Raw genomic sequence first — 18202 nt, forward strand, 5'->3', positions numbered from 1 at the left:
TTGACATACCTCGGCAAAAACATCTTCAATTGACATAGCTTTGCTCTTATGAACGAGAGAAGCCTTCACTTGTTCAAATTTTGGTCTTAGACAATGAAAGAATTGAAAAAGTGTTCATTCTCAATTTGCTCTCTTCTCATTTAAATATCTTCAGGAGCCACCCATTTAGGCTCAAGAAGAGCTAATTCATCTTAAGAGGGGAGAAAATAATATAGTAATCACGAACACTCATGTCCCCTTGCTTAGTGGATCTAATTTTATCTTAACGAAAATATTATCTAGCAAGATTCGTTTGGGTATGCATACCCTTAAGAAAGAATCAAACTTCATTGGCTCTTCTAAATTTAGCAATGTTGGCACATATTTTTATGTGAACATTGTTTATAAACCATGCCAGAATTTTGGCATGGTTACTTTCTCATTCCTCTGACTTTATTTGATGATCATTGATGGCTTTAAAATGATCATCCCCAATGAGAGTTTTTTCAACACCTCTTTCAACTTTGGAGAGCTTCAACGATGATTCAAGAGAAGTTACCATCACAAAACCCCAAAGTTTCTTCCCTCTAAGATGATTTTCTATAGTCGATGCCCATATCAAGTAGTTTGATCCATTAAGTTTGAAAGAGAGCTCCACTCTTGATTCATGCTTTATGACGATACGAAGAATATTGAGACAAAGAAAATGCTAACACCTTTGTCATGATCTTCAAACACCACAAGAAATACTTCCAATATCAAGAGAACCCAAATGGCTCTGATATCATGATGAAGTAAGCAAAATTACAAATAATAAAATGTAGAACACTTACAAGTCCAATAATGGACAAATACAAAGAGAGTAAACAAGCACTTTAAGTGCACACACAAATCCACAAAGGGATAATACCAAAAGGCTAACAAAAGGTAAATATTATTGTGAATATGAGAGAGGAATAAGTACATGCGAAGGGGAACACCCCTATTTATATACAAAAAAAGGAGAGAGGAGACCTTTGGGAGCTCCTTACTCTTAGAGTCGTTGGGGAGCTCCCAACGACTCCAAGAGTGGGGCCCCAAGGTTCAAAAGAAAGAAATAAAAAAAAGAAGAAAAAAAAGAAAACTAAATAAAAAAGAAGTAAAAAGTTGTTCCTAATAAACAACTATAATTGTGAGTAAAAAGACCAAAATGCCCCTATTGGGCAATACATTATATATATATATATATATATATATATATATATATATATATATATATATATATATATATATATATATATATATATATATATATATAACAAGAATCTCCTAAAAAAATACAAAAACCAATAGTTGAGCGTCTGTCATTTGGGTCTCCACTCCAATTAGAGTCAGAATAAGCAATTGAATTAAGAGGAGAAGACGAAGATAAAAATAATCTTTTAGAAGCAGAATGTTTCAAATATCTAGTAATGCGCATCACAACACTCATGTACACAGAAGTATGAGAGTGCTGAAATTGATTGGTCGTGTGAACAACACGCGCTATGCCTGGTTTTGTAATAGTCAAGTATGTTAATGCTCCAATCATCCGCCGATATGGAGTAGGATCATCCAAGTGTTCTCTATCATCAATTTTCATCTTTCCATTTATCACTTCAAGAGTAGCTACTCTTTTGTCATTAGTAATTTCAAACCTGTCAATAATTTCATCGGCAAATTTGAATTACCCTTTAGGGGAATATGCAACCTCAATTCCTAAGAAAAATCTGAGAAAATCAAGGTTAGTCATTTCAAAACTTTGCTTGAGAATAAATTTAACTTGATCTATTCCTTGTTTATCTGTTCCAGTTATGATCATATCATTAGCATAAAGTAATAAAATAAAAATACATGCAACTGAATTCTTAACAAAAAAAGTAGTGTCAGTATAATAGGAACTATATTCAAGCTTAACCATAACAAAACTAAAACGATTATACCAAGCTCTTGGAGCTTGTTTAAGACCATATAAAGCTTTTCTAAGGCGCAAAACTTTTCTCTTAAGAATGTTATATCCAGGGGGTGGATCCATATATACTTTTTCTTTTAAATCACCATTTAAAAGTGCATTTTAACATCCATTTGTTAAATTGACAACTTCCTAACATAGGTTATGGCTATGAGTCGAACAATAGTCATTCGTGTTATAGGAGCAAAAGTTTCATCATAGTTAATTTTATATTCTTGAGCATATCCTTTAGTGTCTAACCTAGCTTTATGTCTTTCTGGAAATCCATCACTTTTAGTTTTAACTTTAAATGTTTAGATACATCCTATTGATTTCTTATTGGTTGGTATGTCAGATTATTCCGAAGTTTGAGATTTTTTAAGGCTCTAATATCTTCATTCATGGCATTTTGCCATTCAGGAGTCCTTTGCTTGATTATATGTGGAAGGTTCAAAGTATGGATTTGTCTTTGCTAAACAAGCTTTATAATGTGGTTCAAATGATTCATATGGCACAAATCTATTTGGGATTCTACGTGGTCTTTCTAAGTGCCTAGTTCTTTTGTTTTCTTGTTCTTCTATGTTTGAATATTTTTTTAAAGCATTTAGTTTTTTATTATCTTTTCTTATTTGATATTGAATGGCATTTGGATGATCCTGGGGTTCATTATATTGTTCTTGTTCTTCTATATCTAATGACTTTCAGCAATATCTAAGAAGAACCCCATTATATTGTTCTTGTTCTTCTGATTCAGTGGGGAATACATGTCTAATGAAAATTTATACATACTAGGGTGTCACTAACTTATGAAAATTTATACATACTAGGATGTCACTAACTTCAGAACGAAAAATAGATATATTAGTCTTTAAAAGATTTGTCACTAACTTATAATTTTTTTTTAAAATTCTTGAATACTTCATATTTATGTTTGAGAAAATATATCCAAGTATAGTGGGAGTAATCATCAATAAAAATAACATAATAAGTATATCCTCCCTTTGGAGGCAAAAAGGGGGCAAGACTCCAAACATCAGAGTAGACTAATTTAAGAGGTTTATAAGCAGCGAAAGACCTCTCTTGATATATAATTGATTTCGTTTTAGCAAGACTACAATCAGTACATGAGATTTGTTCATTACAAAAAGTTCTTTGATGAGGAACATTGGATAATTTATACATACTAGAGTGTCCTAGTTTTTGATACCACAAAATTTTATCCAATTTTTAACATTAAGGCAAAAAGTATTGATAGGGATTTTCAATTTATCCATATAATACAAGTCACCTTTTCTATGCCCTTCTCCAATCTACTTCCCGGATTGGTGATCCTGTATTAATCATTGGTTATAAGTGAAGGAAACTCTACATCCATAATCAGTGATTTGAGAAACAAAAAACAAATTTAAATTTGTTTTTGAACAAATCTTATTTGTTAAATACTAAAACTAGGATATTTTTCAAAATTTTCAATTCCATTAATATCAAGAGAGGTTTCATCGGTAGTAAAAACATTTCTTTTACTAGTAGAGTTACTATAATTGAAAGTATAGATTCATCATATGTCATGAAATGAAGCACCCGAGTCTAAAAGCCAACGAGCTATATCTGAAAGAGAATCAAAAGAGACGGCAGCACCGGTCACAAATTGTCCTTTGAGTAGATGTTGTGATATCTCCATGAGTTGAGAAAGAAACATGTTCAAAATTGATTTGCTTGAAGAGTCTTGGTCAACTTGTGAAGTACTAACCAAAGCAACCTTTTTTCATCTTTGTTTTTTAATTCTGGACAATATTGTTTAATATGTTCCGGTTCCTTATAATTATGGTAAAAAATACCTCCTCTTTTTCTTCCATTCCCTTCTCCCTCATACACACGATTCTTCTCATAGTTGTTGTTCTTATAAAAGTGTGGGGGTTTGTATGTATGAGTGTTGGCTCCCGGTTTTGAAATGGCCAACACATTGTCTTTAGCTTCTCTTGCTTCATTTTGAGACCTTAATCTAGGTTGTTCCATGCAAACTTGAGCTAAAACCTCTTGGATAAGAGAAAGCTCCTTTTGTCTATTATGAATGATATTGCTTCGCATTTGTCCAAACTCGGGTCTCAATCCTCTCATAAATTGAAAAAATTGTTCGCTATTTATTTGCTTCTTTCTAATCATCGTTGGGAGTTTCCCAAATGAGCTCTAACTTATGATCCCACAACTTCTTTAAAGTCCCAAAATACTTTCTAACACTCTTGTTACCTTGTTTACAATTGTGAATCTTGTCTTAAAGCTCCCACCTAAATGCAATATCACATTGAGTATACGTTTGTTTAATAAAGCGTCATGTTTCATTGGCTCTTTCAAATTACAAAATAGTCTCACATGTATCTTCTTCATGCTTCCCATGAATAGGGAAAGTACCTTAGCATGGGCAATTTCCTATTCTTTCAAGGTTTTCTTATAACCCATAAGCGCCTTTTCCTTTTCTTCTCCTTTGAGAATTTCTTCCTTAATGGTTTCATCAATTTCTTTAATAGATTTTGTGAGTGGGTTGTGGTTCAATTGCGGAACCATTAGCATACTCTCACAATCCTTTTCCAATAAGGATTCTTTTAATGACGGTATCTTATAAATTGTAGTTCTTTTCATCAAATTTGATTGAGATTATCGTCACCACTTTTTTGTCGGCCATGAAACCAAAGAATATAAATTAAGAGAGAAGAGAGAGGAAGAAAAATAAATACTTGAAGCAACTTTCAACTCTTTTTGAAGCACCAATGTCTCTGTGCATTCATGAGATGATAAATCTTCAAGAAAGTAGGCATGGTTCCCAAGGTAGGACCCAAATGTGACCTCTTATGTGTCAATATAAGAAAACACAAGTGTAAGCCACTTATGAGCTGAGAACACTCATAAAAGGTATCAAATGTTATTAGGAAACAATCCTTAGAGAAACCTTACAAAGTGAGAGGGAGTAGAACCCATTATATACAAGTGATGACTTATGTCACATGGGTGCGGGTGTGGGGGTGCGGCAAAAAAAATATATATATGTATATAATTTGTGCAGGGGAGGGGTCGAGCCCCCTCCCTGCACCCTCTTTGTGCAGGGGAGGGGTCGAGCTGATGAGTTGTGGAGCCTGATTCAGAGTTTTTGCCTTTGCAGAAAGGGGGTTCCGGGGGCTCCCCCTGGCGGGGGTCCCGGGTGCGGTCAATGCACCCAGAGTTTAATAAAAATTTGGACAAAATTTTTTTAATAAAAATTTGGACAAAATTTTTTTAATAAAAAAATTGGACAAATTTTTTTTAATAAAAAAATGGGACACAAATGACCCTGGTTGCGGTCAACGCACCCAGGGTCGGTTTGACCGCACCCAGTGCCGCACACGCATCGAGTCGCGTCGACGCGGGTGCGGCACCCTGCTAGCTGAATCCCTGTGACATAGGTGATGACTCTTAGAGAGTCGTTGGGACCTACCCAACGGCTAGAAATCTAGCCATTGGGTCGGGTCCAACGTCTTTAGTTATTTCCAAAAAGCCCATGATGGCTGGGAATTATTGCAATAAAAGGAATTAATAATACAAAAATACAAAAACGCTTATTTCTTGCACGCATGTGAAAAGACCAAAATACCTCTTACCTACAAATATACAGAAATGCATATGTAAACATATATATACATATATGTTTACATTTAACAGTCACATCCTTCGCACCTGCACCTGTGTGACATAGCGTGTGTCTTGTAATCAACAGCTTCTATTGGAATTTGATAAAACACAGTTAAGTGTCTCGTCTGAAATTCCATGACAAACTACAAATATCTGGGACACAAAGGCTGCAAAAATTAACAAGTTGTCACATATGTTCAGGCCAGGTTAATTCAGTTACACTTTTAATGACTTGATTCCTTTGTGGATTGCTTAGACAGTTAGACCCACTTAGAGTTAACAACATAGATCTAATCCTAGAAACTACTAAACATGATCAACCAGTATCTCTTAGGGCTGTCAGTCCTAGACATAAACCATAGATTTGATGCCTATATCTCGTGCACAACCAGCTTTAGGTCTTGACCTTAGTTGGTCATCATTGGCTTGTGGTTGACTTTTCATGAGTTCTATGAGCCATGAACTAAAATTGCTTAAAGTTGGAATCTAATTAGGAAAAGGAAAATGCAAGTGTTCTAGGTGCTGGTCCATTTGAAGATGTAATCTATCCACACAGTAAGGATCTCTAATTCTTTACAATTTGCATTGCACGTGACGTGCCTGAACTTTCAGAAAACATAAAATGATCTGTGAAACTTTGCATAGTCTACTATGGAACCTAAAACACAAAAAAAAAGAAAAAAAGATTTGTTGAAACCATATTCTGGACCAATTTTCTGAACATGTGAAGGCTGGAGCTGGATTTTGAGCAAAGGTGCAATTAGATGAAATGGAATCATCCTAAATCATGGAAATATGCACCATAGTCAAGATGCTATAGAGTTGTAGAGCAAGCATAGATGGTCCATATAGAGTAGTAGGCATATCTGAAGATCCAAACTACAGCTGCAAATGATTTTGAAATGCAGCCAATTCATGATGGTTTGGGATCACGATCCAAAGTAGCAAAGTCATGCTTGTAGGACTGTCAATGGCTGATGCCATAGTCACAAATATTGGTATCGGCTATATCTCGGCGAGGCTATTTCTTGTGATATTATAGGTTTGGTGATAAATCTCGGAAAAATCTCGGGGCTTATATTCTCGTGATAATATCACGATATTATCAAATTAGTGATATTTTTAAAATATCGTGATATTTTACCTATATTATGATTTGCTGAATTTACAGTGATAATATCACAATATTTTCAAAATATCGCCTATATCTGTGACTATGGCTCAGGCATAGTATGGACCTGCATCAAATTTTAAGCTGCTGTCGTGCTGGTACCTTATCCTATTGGCCGTAGCTTAGGCAAGACAATATCTGGTTCTCGGTCCAGATGCTAATAACCTCACTGAGCTCACTCAGTTAATCAGATCAAACCTTTATCAACCTTGAAGTTGTGCTGTACGCTGAATCCTGAGGGAGCTATTCTAGTGATTTAACATGGGTGTTTTGTCTGATCACTGCATATCTGCCAAATTCAAGAGCATGAGAGCGAGTGAGATTCAAGAATTAGAAGCTAGTAGAAGAGGGATGAATCCTAGAGTCTAATTGGGAAAATACCTGAAAAATCTTGAGAAAGACCTTGCTTTACAGGAAATTATTGTTATCAGATTGGAAGAGTGGGTTTAGGCAAATTCATGTGACTACTTTTTTAACTGAAAGACCAATTCAGACCTATGTAAAGCAGGCAAGGATATCTAAAGACTACCAGTCCCTTGTGACTCAAAAACTTTATTCATCTGAATGTCTAGCCTACATAAATAGATGAATGATGTGCAACTCTACTTCTACATGCGTTCTAAGCTGAAGTCATCTGTTGGAGTTCTGTACAGAAGCAGCAGCCTAGCAGCTCAGTAGACTAAGTAACTTGAATAGCTTATGTGGCAGTACTATAAACATGAAGATCTTGATGGCTTCCCATCCCTGAAACCTTCATTCCGGCTAGTTTATGGAGAAACTGATATCCGTAAGGTTTTGTTATATCTTCATACTCTTCCAGTGCTAGCTTTTCTCATGGACATAGATCATGACCAAAGACCGGATTAAATGACTTGAAGGCTATCAAATGGCATCAGCTGAATGCTGATATTAATGCTTGCCAGACATTCAGGGACAGTATTATGCAATATTTTGATTGTAATGCATTGCAGGATACACTCTCTGCATTTGAGGAATTGGGTAGATGTTATTTGAAAGGGTCAAACTTATTTTCAATTTTCTTTGTTCTTGGTTAACTAAATACCGTCCTTGCAGGACTATGCACTCGTTGAAGATTGATTGGGTAGCGGTCCATGTATCTATGTGAAGCATTTTATGATTGTATGAAATGGCTTTCATTTATTTATATATGCTAGTCAGCTTCTCCAGCTTTCGAGCATAATCGGTCTGTTGAATGAGTTGTGTGCCTAAGCTAAGGCTGGTGCTAAGATGGTTGTTTAAATTAGTAACCAGCAAAATTTTGCTAATGAAAACTGAACAATAAATGAAGTTTTTTCAGTTTTGTATTTTCTACGTGATTTGTGAAGTTTAGCTGTGTTGTTATATTGCAGATTTCCTCCACCCAGAAAGGCAGACAAAACTAAAAAAATTGAAGCCACCCCTGCAAAAAATCCATTACTGCCTGCAAAGACGCCAATTGATGCTCCTGGGCAGCCTCAACCCGAAGTGGACATGGTATCATCATATACATTTCTTCCAACCTACTAGAAAAACAGCTTCTAGTTCCTTTTCAGTATTACCACTTCCCTTACTATGCTCCCTTGTGTCATATTGCAGAACCTGTCGGCTAAACTTTATTCTGCTTTGCGCATTCTTCGAACCTTACTTGTAAGGGAAGCTCCTGAGGGTGTTATGGCTTATCACATCTTTGGGTGAACTACTTTTTCTGTGAATTCACTTTTGCTCAGCCTTGAGAAGTTCAAAACAGTGAGAATATTCTATTTCCAATTGCAGAAATGCCACTTTGCAGCAGATAAGCAAGAGAATCCCTATGACAATAGATGAACTTCTCGAGATTAATGGCATCTCAAAGTAAGAGTTAGTATTTGCCTGACATCTGCACTTTACCATTGAATTTGTTCATAATATGTTTTACGTTATTCTTTGTAATAGGGCTAAAGTAAATAAATATGGGGCTCGGGTGCTTGAAACTATTAAATCTACTATTGAAGATTGCCAGAGGATGAGCAGCAATTGTGAAATTGATGAATCTGTTAAGCGGCGGAGAGAGTCAAATGCCTCTTCAAAATCTGGCATAAATCATGAAGATGACTTCATTGAGAATGGTGGTTCAATGAAGAAAAAACAGAATAAAGGGGGGTAAAAAAAGACAATCAAGCAGAAGTAAAACAATGGCTATGAATTATGATCAGGCTGTTGATATTGATCTGGACGGCCAGGAGCTTGAGGGCTTGGATCCCACAAGGAGCCACCGTAGCGAATCCAGGGTTTCACCATCGCTGTCAAAACCGAAAAATGGGGCCAAAAGTACAATTTAACATGTTTGATAGCTATGCATTTAGAAAAGATAAAGTGTGAATCTTAATGCGGGATGGTTCCTGCAGTCATTATTTGTAAATCATGTATTCATGTTGCAGTTGTTTGGGAACCTTTGCACATTGTCTAATTATGTAATTTCTGCCTCACTATGTTATGTCTTCACTGCATGTTGTTGCATTTGCAACCTGGAGCAATCTAATAGATGCTATTAAATTTTCTTGTCAGCAAGATAATGTTTTGTAATGTCTATAATCCAAGTAAAATTCATGATCAATTTGTTGGCCCTTTTCTTTGTAACGGTATCATGAGAGAGAGAGTGGTTGGGTCCAGATATTCAGCCAACCTACTGCCATGATCAATAACCCCTGCAAGTTTGGGGCTTGCTACGTTTAAATTATCACAAATAGATTGAATGTAATTCATATTTGATCCTTTTTAACAGCTGGTGGATCTGGATCTGTTAATTACTCATCTGTGTTTCTGTTTTAATGCTAATATCAGTAGCCAATTCTGATTAAGTCGGAATTGTCAAACGCCTACACTAGTTAAATCAGAGCTTTTTATATCACTATATGAATGATGATTGGCAGGCCGTAAGTGTGCCTTGAAAATGTTGGCAGTTTGTCTTGCTTTTGTTGCGTTTCGTAGAGTTAATTATTTATAATATATTAGTTATCCACCATGTTAATCAAGTAATAAGACTTGAAATATGATTATGAAGGGGAACTTCTCATTGTTTCAGCTGTATTCAGCAAATTGTGTGCAATGTTGGGACATTGAACTCCTGCAGTACCTACCACAGGCCCGTTGCCCTGTCTAGCAGTCTGATACGATTGTGCAGTGCTTCTCAATCATCTCGTGTTCTTGCCGTGGTGTGAGCACCCATAGCCTAGTTCTGAAGCGAAGGGGAGACATAATATTCTATAAAGGTACCCGTAGATGTGAATACATCAAGGGGTTTTGCACTGAAGATTCTATAAAGGTAGCGGTGAATGTGAATTTTTTCCAGCAATCCAAAAAAATCAGTTATGCCCCCATATTCTCAGAAAGAAAAAAACCTATAGTTTTTTTTTTCATTTGTCATTAAAAAAAACTGCATCTGGGCTCTAAGATCTGGTTGTGCTGACTCAACCTGACATACTTACAGTCGTTGGCCCAGAGGCGTAAAACTCTGAGGCTATGACCCTCACCCGTAGGGCCTATGCTGGATGTCAGCTTGTGCAAGGAAGTGACACTCGCAGGGATGGATCTTGACTGCCCGTCTAACGGCCTAGGCTCCACCCCACTATGCCAAACCCCCTTGGGGTAAAAAAAAAAGACCTACAGTTAGATTGGTCATTTTGTGCACTGGAAGACTTTTATAGTTCATACAAGGCTTATATGTACATAGTCTATATTAATAGAAAGATTGTAGTTGTTACCAATATAAAATAACTTGTGAAAGATTATGATTAATAAAGAAGCCCCCCCTTGCCACAAGAACAAATTTAGGGACTTGAGATAATATGAAAGCATTGAAGGTTGACTGACGAAAAAACTTTGTGAAGATAATTTCAGATCCAGGTTCAGATTCAGCAAGAATCCCTCATCCAGTTGGACTCTACATTGAGGACTCTCCTGAGGAAGCCTCAAACGTTGAAGGGGAGAGTCCCCCTTATGGTGGTCATCTCCTAGAAGATATTCAGTCTCACAAGGAGACCAAACCTGTAAAGAGAGTCCAACCTTAATATGGACTCCTTGTGTTTAAGGTGTCCTACTCAATGTAATCTTGAAAATATCTATATAAAGGGAGGATGCCTCCTCCTTTATGTGGTGTAAGTCATATATATATATATATAGAGAGAGAGAGAGAGAGAGAGAGAGGGACGCCCAATAGTAGACGCAGGTCATATTAACTGAATCACTATAAAATTGTGTTTTCTCTCTCTGTGTAGAGCCATAGTAATTCCTACGAATTTGTGTAGTTGGTATACTTCATTATTGTCCCTCGTTTGCAATGGCGTCAAGCTCATCCTTTCTGCTGCCCAATCCAGGTTATCCTCCCTTGTGTTTGTGAAACTCAACAGAAACAATGTGGTGCTCCCAAATAGAAATTGTCATGTTCAGTCATGACCTCATACATTATGTAGATGGTTCCCATCCTCTACCTACTTCATTTTTTCGAGAAGGTGAGCAGCTAAAACTAGATCTTGATTTTGTTGCATGGAAGCGTGATGGCCAACTCGCTTTGAGTTGGATTAAGTCCACTATTACAGAGGTCATAATGGGACAAATTATTTATGTCCCATATGCCAGAGGCGTGGATTGCATTATTTGTCTTATACATTACATTCAAGTGTAAAACGTGAAAAAGAAGGGAAGAGCATGGTAAAATACTTAAACCATGTTAATTTCCTTGTCGATGAACCTGTCACTGATGGAGATCTGGTTCAATATACCCTGAATGGCCTAACCTGTGATTATGAGAGCTTTATTATAATTGTAACCACTTTTGCTAGATTTCTTGAAATCTTTGATCTATTGCTCAATTTAAAAAACGACTTCAGATGCTTAATGCCAAATTCCCCTAGTAGACAGAAATATCTGTCACCCCTTCTTTTCTGAAAGGGGTATAACCAAACACCCCTTCTTTTCTTAATGCCAAAAAACGACTTCAGATTGCTTTGTCATGCTTTGAAAATTTTAAAACTATTGTTGAAAATCAAATTGTGAGGAAGATAAAAAAAATCATAGTGATGGGGGGCGGTGAGTTTATTAGTGGTGAATTTTATGATTTTTTGAATAAGCATGAAATAAAAAAGTGGTCGTCTTGTTCTCGTACACTTCAGCAAAATGACACAGTAGAGAGAAAGCACATACATGTTCGAGAGACATGTATGAGTCTTTTGGTATATGCTTCTTTAAGTCACAAGTTTTGGTTTGATGTTTTCCATACTGCAGCTAACCTAATTAATTGTCTCCCTAGCCCTGTCCTAAACCAAAAGTCTCCATATGAACTTTTTCTAAACTATGTTCCTGGTTATGAACATCTTAAGGTCTTTGGGTGTATCTATTACCGATATTTGAGACCATATATCCACTCAAAATTAAGGCCCAGGTCTACGGCCTACTTTTACAGGATATGACACAAACTATAAATGATATGTGTTTGTAACCACTCAAGTTTTTGTCTCCAAACATATTTTATTTGATTAATCAAAATTTTTGTCTGTTGGAACAAAAGATCATGTGTTAGATAAATATGTCATGTCCTGTATCCAGGAACAACACAAAAGTCAGTTACCTCAAACAAAACCTGTCAGAGCCATACCTGAAATACCCATTTGAATTGAACTTCCTAGCTTCATATTTTCAAATTCCAACCATGTGATACCACAAAATCCAATCGACCAAGGTGAAAATCAAGAAATCACGAGTCCTTGCTTCTCAACTTTTTGTGGTTCTCAAAGTGAACATGATTGCACCTAATCCTGAACCCTTTGAAGAAAATCTTGTTGTTAATGGTCAAGGTCATGTCTGCACACATCATATGTTAACCAAATCCCAAGATGTTACACTAAAACCAAGACTTTTTATCGTAATGAAATAAACTATCCACTTGGGCCTCTTGAGTGAAGTGACACAAGAAGAAAAAGAACCTTATGACTTCAACCATGCTAGAAAGGAATCAAAGTGGCAATATGCTATGGAAGATGAAATAGGGCCTCTGCATAAGAATCATACTTGGTCCTTAGTTCCACTCTCATTCGCTCACAACTTGGTGGGTTGTAAGTGGATATACAAAACAAAATAAACCTTTAGCCCTGTGATTAAACTTACCACTATCAAAACAATGTTCTTCATTGTCATAAGTTCTGGATGGCAAATACATTAATTGGATGTTAATACATTTTTTTACATGACTCTCTAAAGGAGGAAGTCTTCGTGATGCAGCCACTTGGGTTTGAGGACACCCAGAATGTGCGTGTAAGCATAAACATGCTTTATATGGATTGAAGTATACTGCACATGCATGGTTTGAAATGTTGAAAGTATACTTGAAAAAAACTGAAATTTGTTGAGTCTCATGTTGACTTATCCCTATTCATCCGTGAGAATAATGGGATAAAAACTTTTGTCTTTATATATGTGATATTATTGTTACAGGAAGCTCCTATCAAGAAGTTAAAAATATCATTCAAGCATTTGGCCAAGAGTTTTCAATTACGTATTTGGAAAAAATGCATTATTTTTTGGCCATTAAAGTACTATAAGAACCGTTCAAAATAAGTCCAGCTCAAAAGTATACATTACAAACCTTCTCCTTACGCCAAGCATTCATGATTGCAAATCAGTTGTTACTCCAACAACACCAAACATTTCTCTTTTAAGGTATTTCATGAAACTTATGGATGACACACAATACAAGACGATCGTGGGTGCTTTGCAATATGCTACGTTTACGTGACCAGACATTGCCTACGTAGTCAATAAGGCATGCTAGTTTATGCATGAACCCATGCAGGGAGGGTGGTGTATGTTCCCCCCCCGATGATTCACTAAATCCCACGTCTGTGTTCGGGGCTTTGAATGAGCACCACGTATACAAGCACATGGGGCTCATATTCCCGTGTATGTTGACATCACTAAGCATTGGAGTCTGGTGTGGTTGCAAAGACTTCAGTACCCTTTCTTGCTATTTTTCTCATAAAGTGATGATTTGAGAAAATAACAAAAATGCCCTTCATTCAAAAAAGAAAAAACAAAAAGTTCAAAAAAAGGACAAACATGTCCTCCATCCAGAAAGTCGAGGATGATGTTGACTCTTCAAAGTCTTCTTCTTGTTTCTTCGTAAAACACTATAAAACCCTCTCTCTCTCTCTCTAGAGAAAAAATCAAGGGAGGCAAAGAGTTCTCCCTGGAGAAGGCCATGAACATCAACCCTCTCACTCTCTCTCCCTTCTCTCTTTACTTCTGTGCACATCCAACAGACGATCCTACATTGTTCCATCAAACACCGACTGACATGCACACTGACTGTAGCATCGTTCAACTTGATGAGTTGTGGAGCTTGATTCATAGTTTTTGCCCTTATAGGAGGGGGCTTGGGGGCTCCTTCCAGCGTGGGTAACATCATTAAACTTGATGAGTTGTGGAGCCTGATTTAGAGTTTTTGCCCTTACAGGAGAAGGGTTTGGGGTCTTCCAACAATGATTTGTAGTATTATCGGGCTTTCCTACAATGATTTGTAGTATTTTCGGGTCTCCAACGAGCTCCACAACGATTTATAGTGTTATCCGGCTTTTCAACAGCGATTTGTAGTGTCTTTCGCAAATCGCTATAGCGATTTATAGTGTTTTTGGATCTCACTATAACGATTTGTAGTGTCTTCCGCAAATCACTATAGCGATTTATAGTGTTTTTGGAACTCACTATAGCAATTTGTAGTATCTTCCGTAAATCACTATAGCGATTTATAGTGTTTTTGAATCTCACTATAGCGATTTGTAGTGTCTTCCGCAAATCACTATAGCGATTTGTAGTGTTATTCAGTAAGCAAATCGTTGTAAATCGCTACCCGAATTAGGACCAACTTGTCAAGGCCATATCTCCCTAACCGGAGGTCATATTCCAAATCCGTAAAAAGTGGTGTTTTCGTTATTGAGTGTAGTTTATTTCTGTAAATTTTAAGCAATTTATATTGTCATTTCATTCTCTATTTTAACTAAAAACCAGACCTTTATTATTTTGTGTTATTGGAGTTGCACAACACCATTCTCGCTTGACATCCACATCTTGATTCTGGCATGCTCCTTGTTGGATTTTCCATTGATTTCTTCCAACCTTTCTTAAAACAAATATATGTCTTTTTCACCACGACACCCTGTGCATTTTTTGACCACGACACCCAGGACCCGTGTCGGGGGGGAGCCCCCGAACCCCCCTCCTGTAAGGGCAAAAACTCTAAATCAAGCTCCACAACAAATCAAGTTGAACGATGCTATCCACGCTGGGAGAAGCCCCCAAACCCTTCTCCTGTAAGGGCAAAAACTCTGAATCAGGCTCCACAATGAATCAAGTTGAACGATGCTATCCACGTTGGGAGGAGCCTCCGAACCCTCCTCCTATAAGGGCAAAAGCTCTAAATCAAGCTCCACAACTTATCAAGTTGAATGATGCTACCCACGCTGGGAGGAGCCTTCAGACCCCCTTTCCGTAAGGGTAAAAACTCTGAATCAGACTCCACAACTCTTCAAGTTGAATGATGTTACCCACACTGGGAGGAGCCCTTAGACCCTCTTTTTGTAACGGTAAAAACTCTGAATCAGACTCCACAACTCTTCAAGTTGAATGATGCTACCCACGCTGGGAGGAGCCCCCAGACCCCTTTTCTGTAAGGGTAAAAACTATGAATCAGGATCTACAACTCATTTAGTTGAATGATGCTACCCACGCTGGGATGAACCCCCAAACCCTCCTCGTGTAAGGGTAAAAACTCTAAATCAGGCTCCACAACAGTCAATGTGCAGGTCAGTCGGTGCTTAATGGAGCAATGTAGGATCTTCTGCTGGATGTGCACAGAAGCAGAAATAGAAGTGAGAGAGAGAGTGAGAGGGTTGATGTTCATGGACTCCTCCAGGAGAGATTTCTTTCTCGGATAATCCTGCAGTGCAGAGACTGGGTCTTAAATAATCATCTTCGGGGCACTTAAGTCTTTACAACCACTCCTTTTTAAGAATCATCATTTTTTTTGGCACCAATGGAGGAGAGCGTACTTAAGTCTTTGCAATCGCATCAAACTCCAACGCTAATTAATGCTGACAAACATGGGGATACAAGACGCACATGCTTACATACATGGTGCTCTTTGGGACCCCCAAACATGAGATGTAGCTAACTCCCCTGTTGGGGGGGGGGGGGACATATAACCTGCTTCGACCCATGCAAGACCATTGGAGTCATGTTAAGCGTATATTGAGATATTTTAAAGGAACACTTAATTTTTTCCTATATATTAGACACTCTAAAAGTCTCAGACTTTCAAGATTCTCAAACGTTGTGGATGCCCAGATGACCGAAAGTCTATTAGTGAATATCTTGCCTTCCTTGGACCAAATATGCTTTTCTAGAGCTCATTTGAGCAGCACACAATTGCAAGATCAAGTACTAAAGCAGAGTACAAGGCCATAGCATTTGCAGTTTTTGAATTAATGTGTCTAAAATAACTCCTGAAGGATCTATAGTGTGACACACTTGAAGTGACTGTCCTATGGTGTGACAATTTGGGAACTAAGTATCTAATGGTTAACCCAGTGTTCCATGCCAGAACGAAGCATATCAATTTTTTTTTGTTAGAGAGAAGGTTGCTCACCAAGCTATCAAGGTCAAATTTTTTTCGTTCTGAAGACCAATTAGCTGATATGCTAACTAAATATCTGCCTTGACAAAAAAATCAATATTTCATAGACAAGCTTAATCTTGGGAAGATTAGCTTGCGCGTGAAGATAAATCTCGATTAAGCAAGAGCAGATCCAAGTTCAGATCCAGCAAGAAACCGTCATCCAATTAGACTCTACATTGAGGACTCTCTTGAAGAAGCCCCACACATTGGAGAGGAGAGTCTCCCTTCTGGTGGTCATCCCCTACAAGATATTCAGTCCTACAAGGAGATAAAACCTGTAAAGAAGAAGAGTCTTGTATTAGAGCAAGTTTGTATCTAGGGAGAGTTTAACCTTAATATGGACTCTTTGTGTGTATGGTGTCCTCAATGTAATCTTGAAAATATCTATATAAAAGGAGGATGCCTCCTCGCAGTGGTCTAAGTCATAGGGAGAGAGAAGGATGCCTAACAGTGGACGTAGGTCACATTGACTGAACCACTATAAAACTGATTTTTTGTGTGTGATCATGTATGGAAAACGTCCAAGCCTGGTTTGATCTTTTACAAAACTAGTGTTGGATGGATTCTAACATGTTGCCGATATAAATGAGTTTATTTCCAATTAAAGAGATGGTGTAATTCGATCTGGACCAAATGTGAACTTCTAAACTTCGGCATTCCAAAATGTAACAAGTAATAATCTGCAAAGTCATTTTGTCGCCCCTATAGTGAGGGTTAATAAATGAAATAACCATGATCAAAATAGCAAGATGCGCTAAGTTGGGAGATGTAATTATGTAATTTCAAGGAAAATGTTTATGCACAATTTATGTTGATTTCGTACTTGCAAGCCCATGCTTATGCTCAACTTATGTTGATTTAGTCTTCTCAATAATACAGGTCAAAAGAGAAAAATAAAAGCACTTACATATATATCTATGACATTAGGTTTAAGTGCAGACCTGGGATCCCAATGCTCAAGATGAATTGAAATGGGTAGCATCCTCCTCCTTTACCAAACAGGCACTGTGGCCAACGCCCTTAACTATTGGCCTCTCCACCCACGTTTCCTCACCCATGATCGTCTTTGCATTTTCTAGCCAGTGTGTTATGTGCAGGATAATTGCTTGTTGTCCATCAGATTATGAGGGTGTTTGGTTGGTCGACACATATATCCTACTCCAAATGATTAGTTATCACTGTTCCTATTCCAAAGAATAAGCAACGTCACAATCTCATTTTTGTTAAGACACTTGGTTCTGATTCCGTGCAAGTCGAGTCAGGACTTTCCAAATGAAGGGCAACGTATCTTACCCAGCAAGGACTCCACGTTAAAGACAAGTTTCCCATTAGAAAACAAATTCTGGTTGATAACGATAAGATCCCCCCTTGTAATCAAGACTCTTCAAGAGGAGGAAACAGGTTAACAGCATGCTTGCAACGTTTTATATAGTGGAGCCTTTATCCTCGTCTCAGTGTGATAAAACGCAGAGAGATTGAGGGTCGTGGACGTAGGTCTTTGTACCGAACCACGTTAAGTTTGCCTTCTTGTGTTTGGATATTATCGTTTGTATTGTGTTTGGGCAGATCGACATCTTAGACGTGAGTTTCTTAATCATGCAACAGTCGCTTCTTTCATGGTATCAGAGCAAACTCTTGGGCAGCTCTAGAAGTCGGTGATCGATTCAAATGGCATCTTTAATCCTTGAGATGAGTTTCTACATGTCATGAGAGTCACAATTTA

At 37.5% G+C, this 18202-nt stretch overlaps 1 protein-coding gene across 1 annotated transcript in view; it reads left to right on the plus strand.

Moving 5' to 3' along the window:
* The window catches only part of RECQ4A (DNA helicase (RECQl4A)), an 86156-nt gene extending 76864 nt beyond the window's left edge, over positions 1–9292 (plus strand). The window contains exons 25-28 of the mRNA XM_090010888.1: positions 8150–8273; positions 8376–8470; positions 8553–8630; positions 8712–9292. Coding sequence (XP_089867014.1) covers positions 8150–8273; positions 8376–8470; positions 8553–8630; positions 8712–8922 — 508 coding nt within the window. The 3' untranslated portion in view covers positions 8923–9292. The remainder of the gene's footprint in view (positions 1–8149; positions 8274–8375; positions 8471–8552; positions 8631–8711) is intronic.
* The last annotated feature ends 8910 nt before the right edge of the window (positions 9293–18202 follow it).

The sequence above is a fragment of the Nuphar pumila genome, chromosome 1, assembly GCF_984573655.1.
Source record: "Nuphar pumila chromosome 1, dmNupPumi1.hap1.1, whole genome shotgun sequence".
In the NCBI taxonomy this organism is placed as follows: Eukaryota; Viridiplantae; Streptophyta; class Magnoliopsida; order Nymphaeales; family Nymphaeaceae; genus Nuphar; species Nuphar pumila.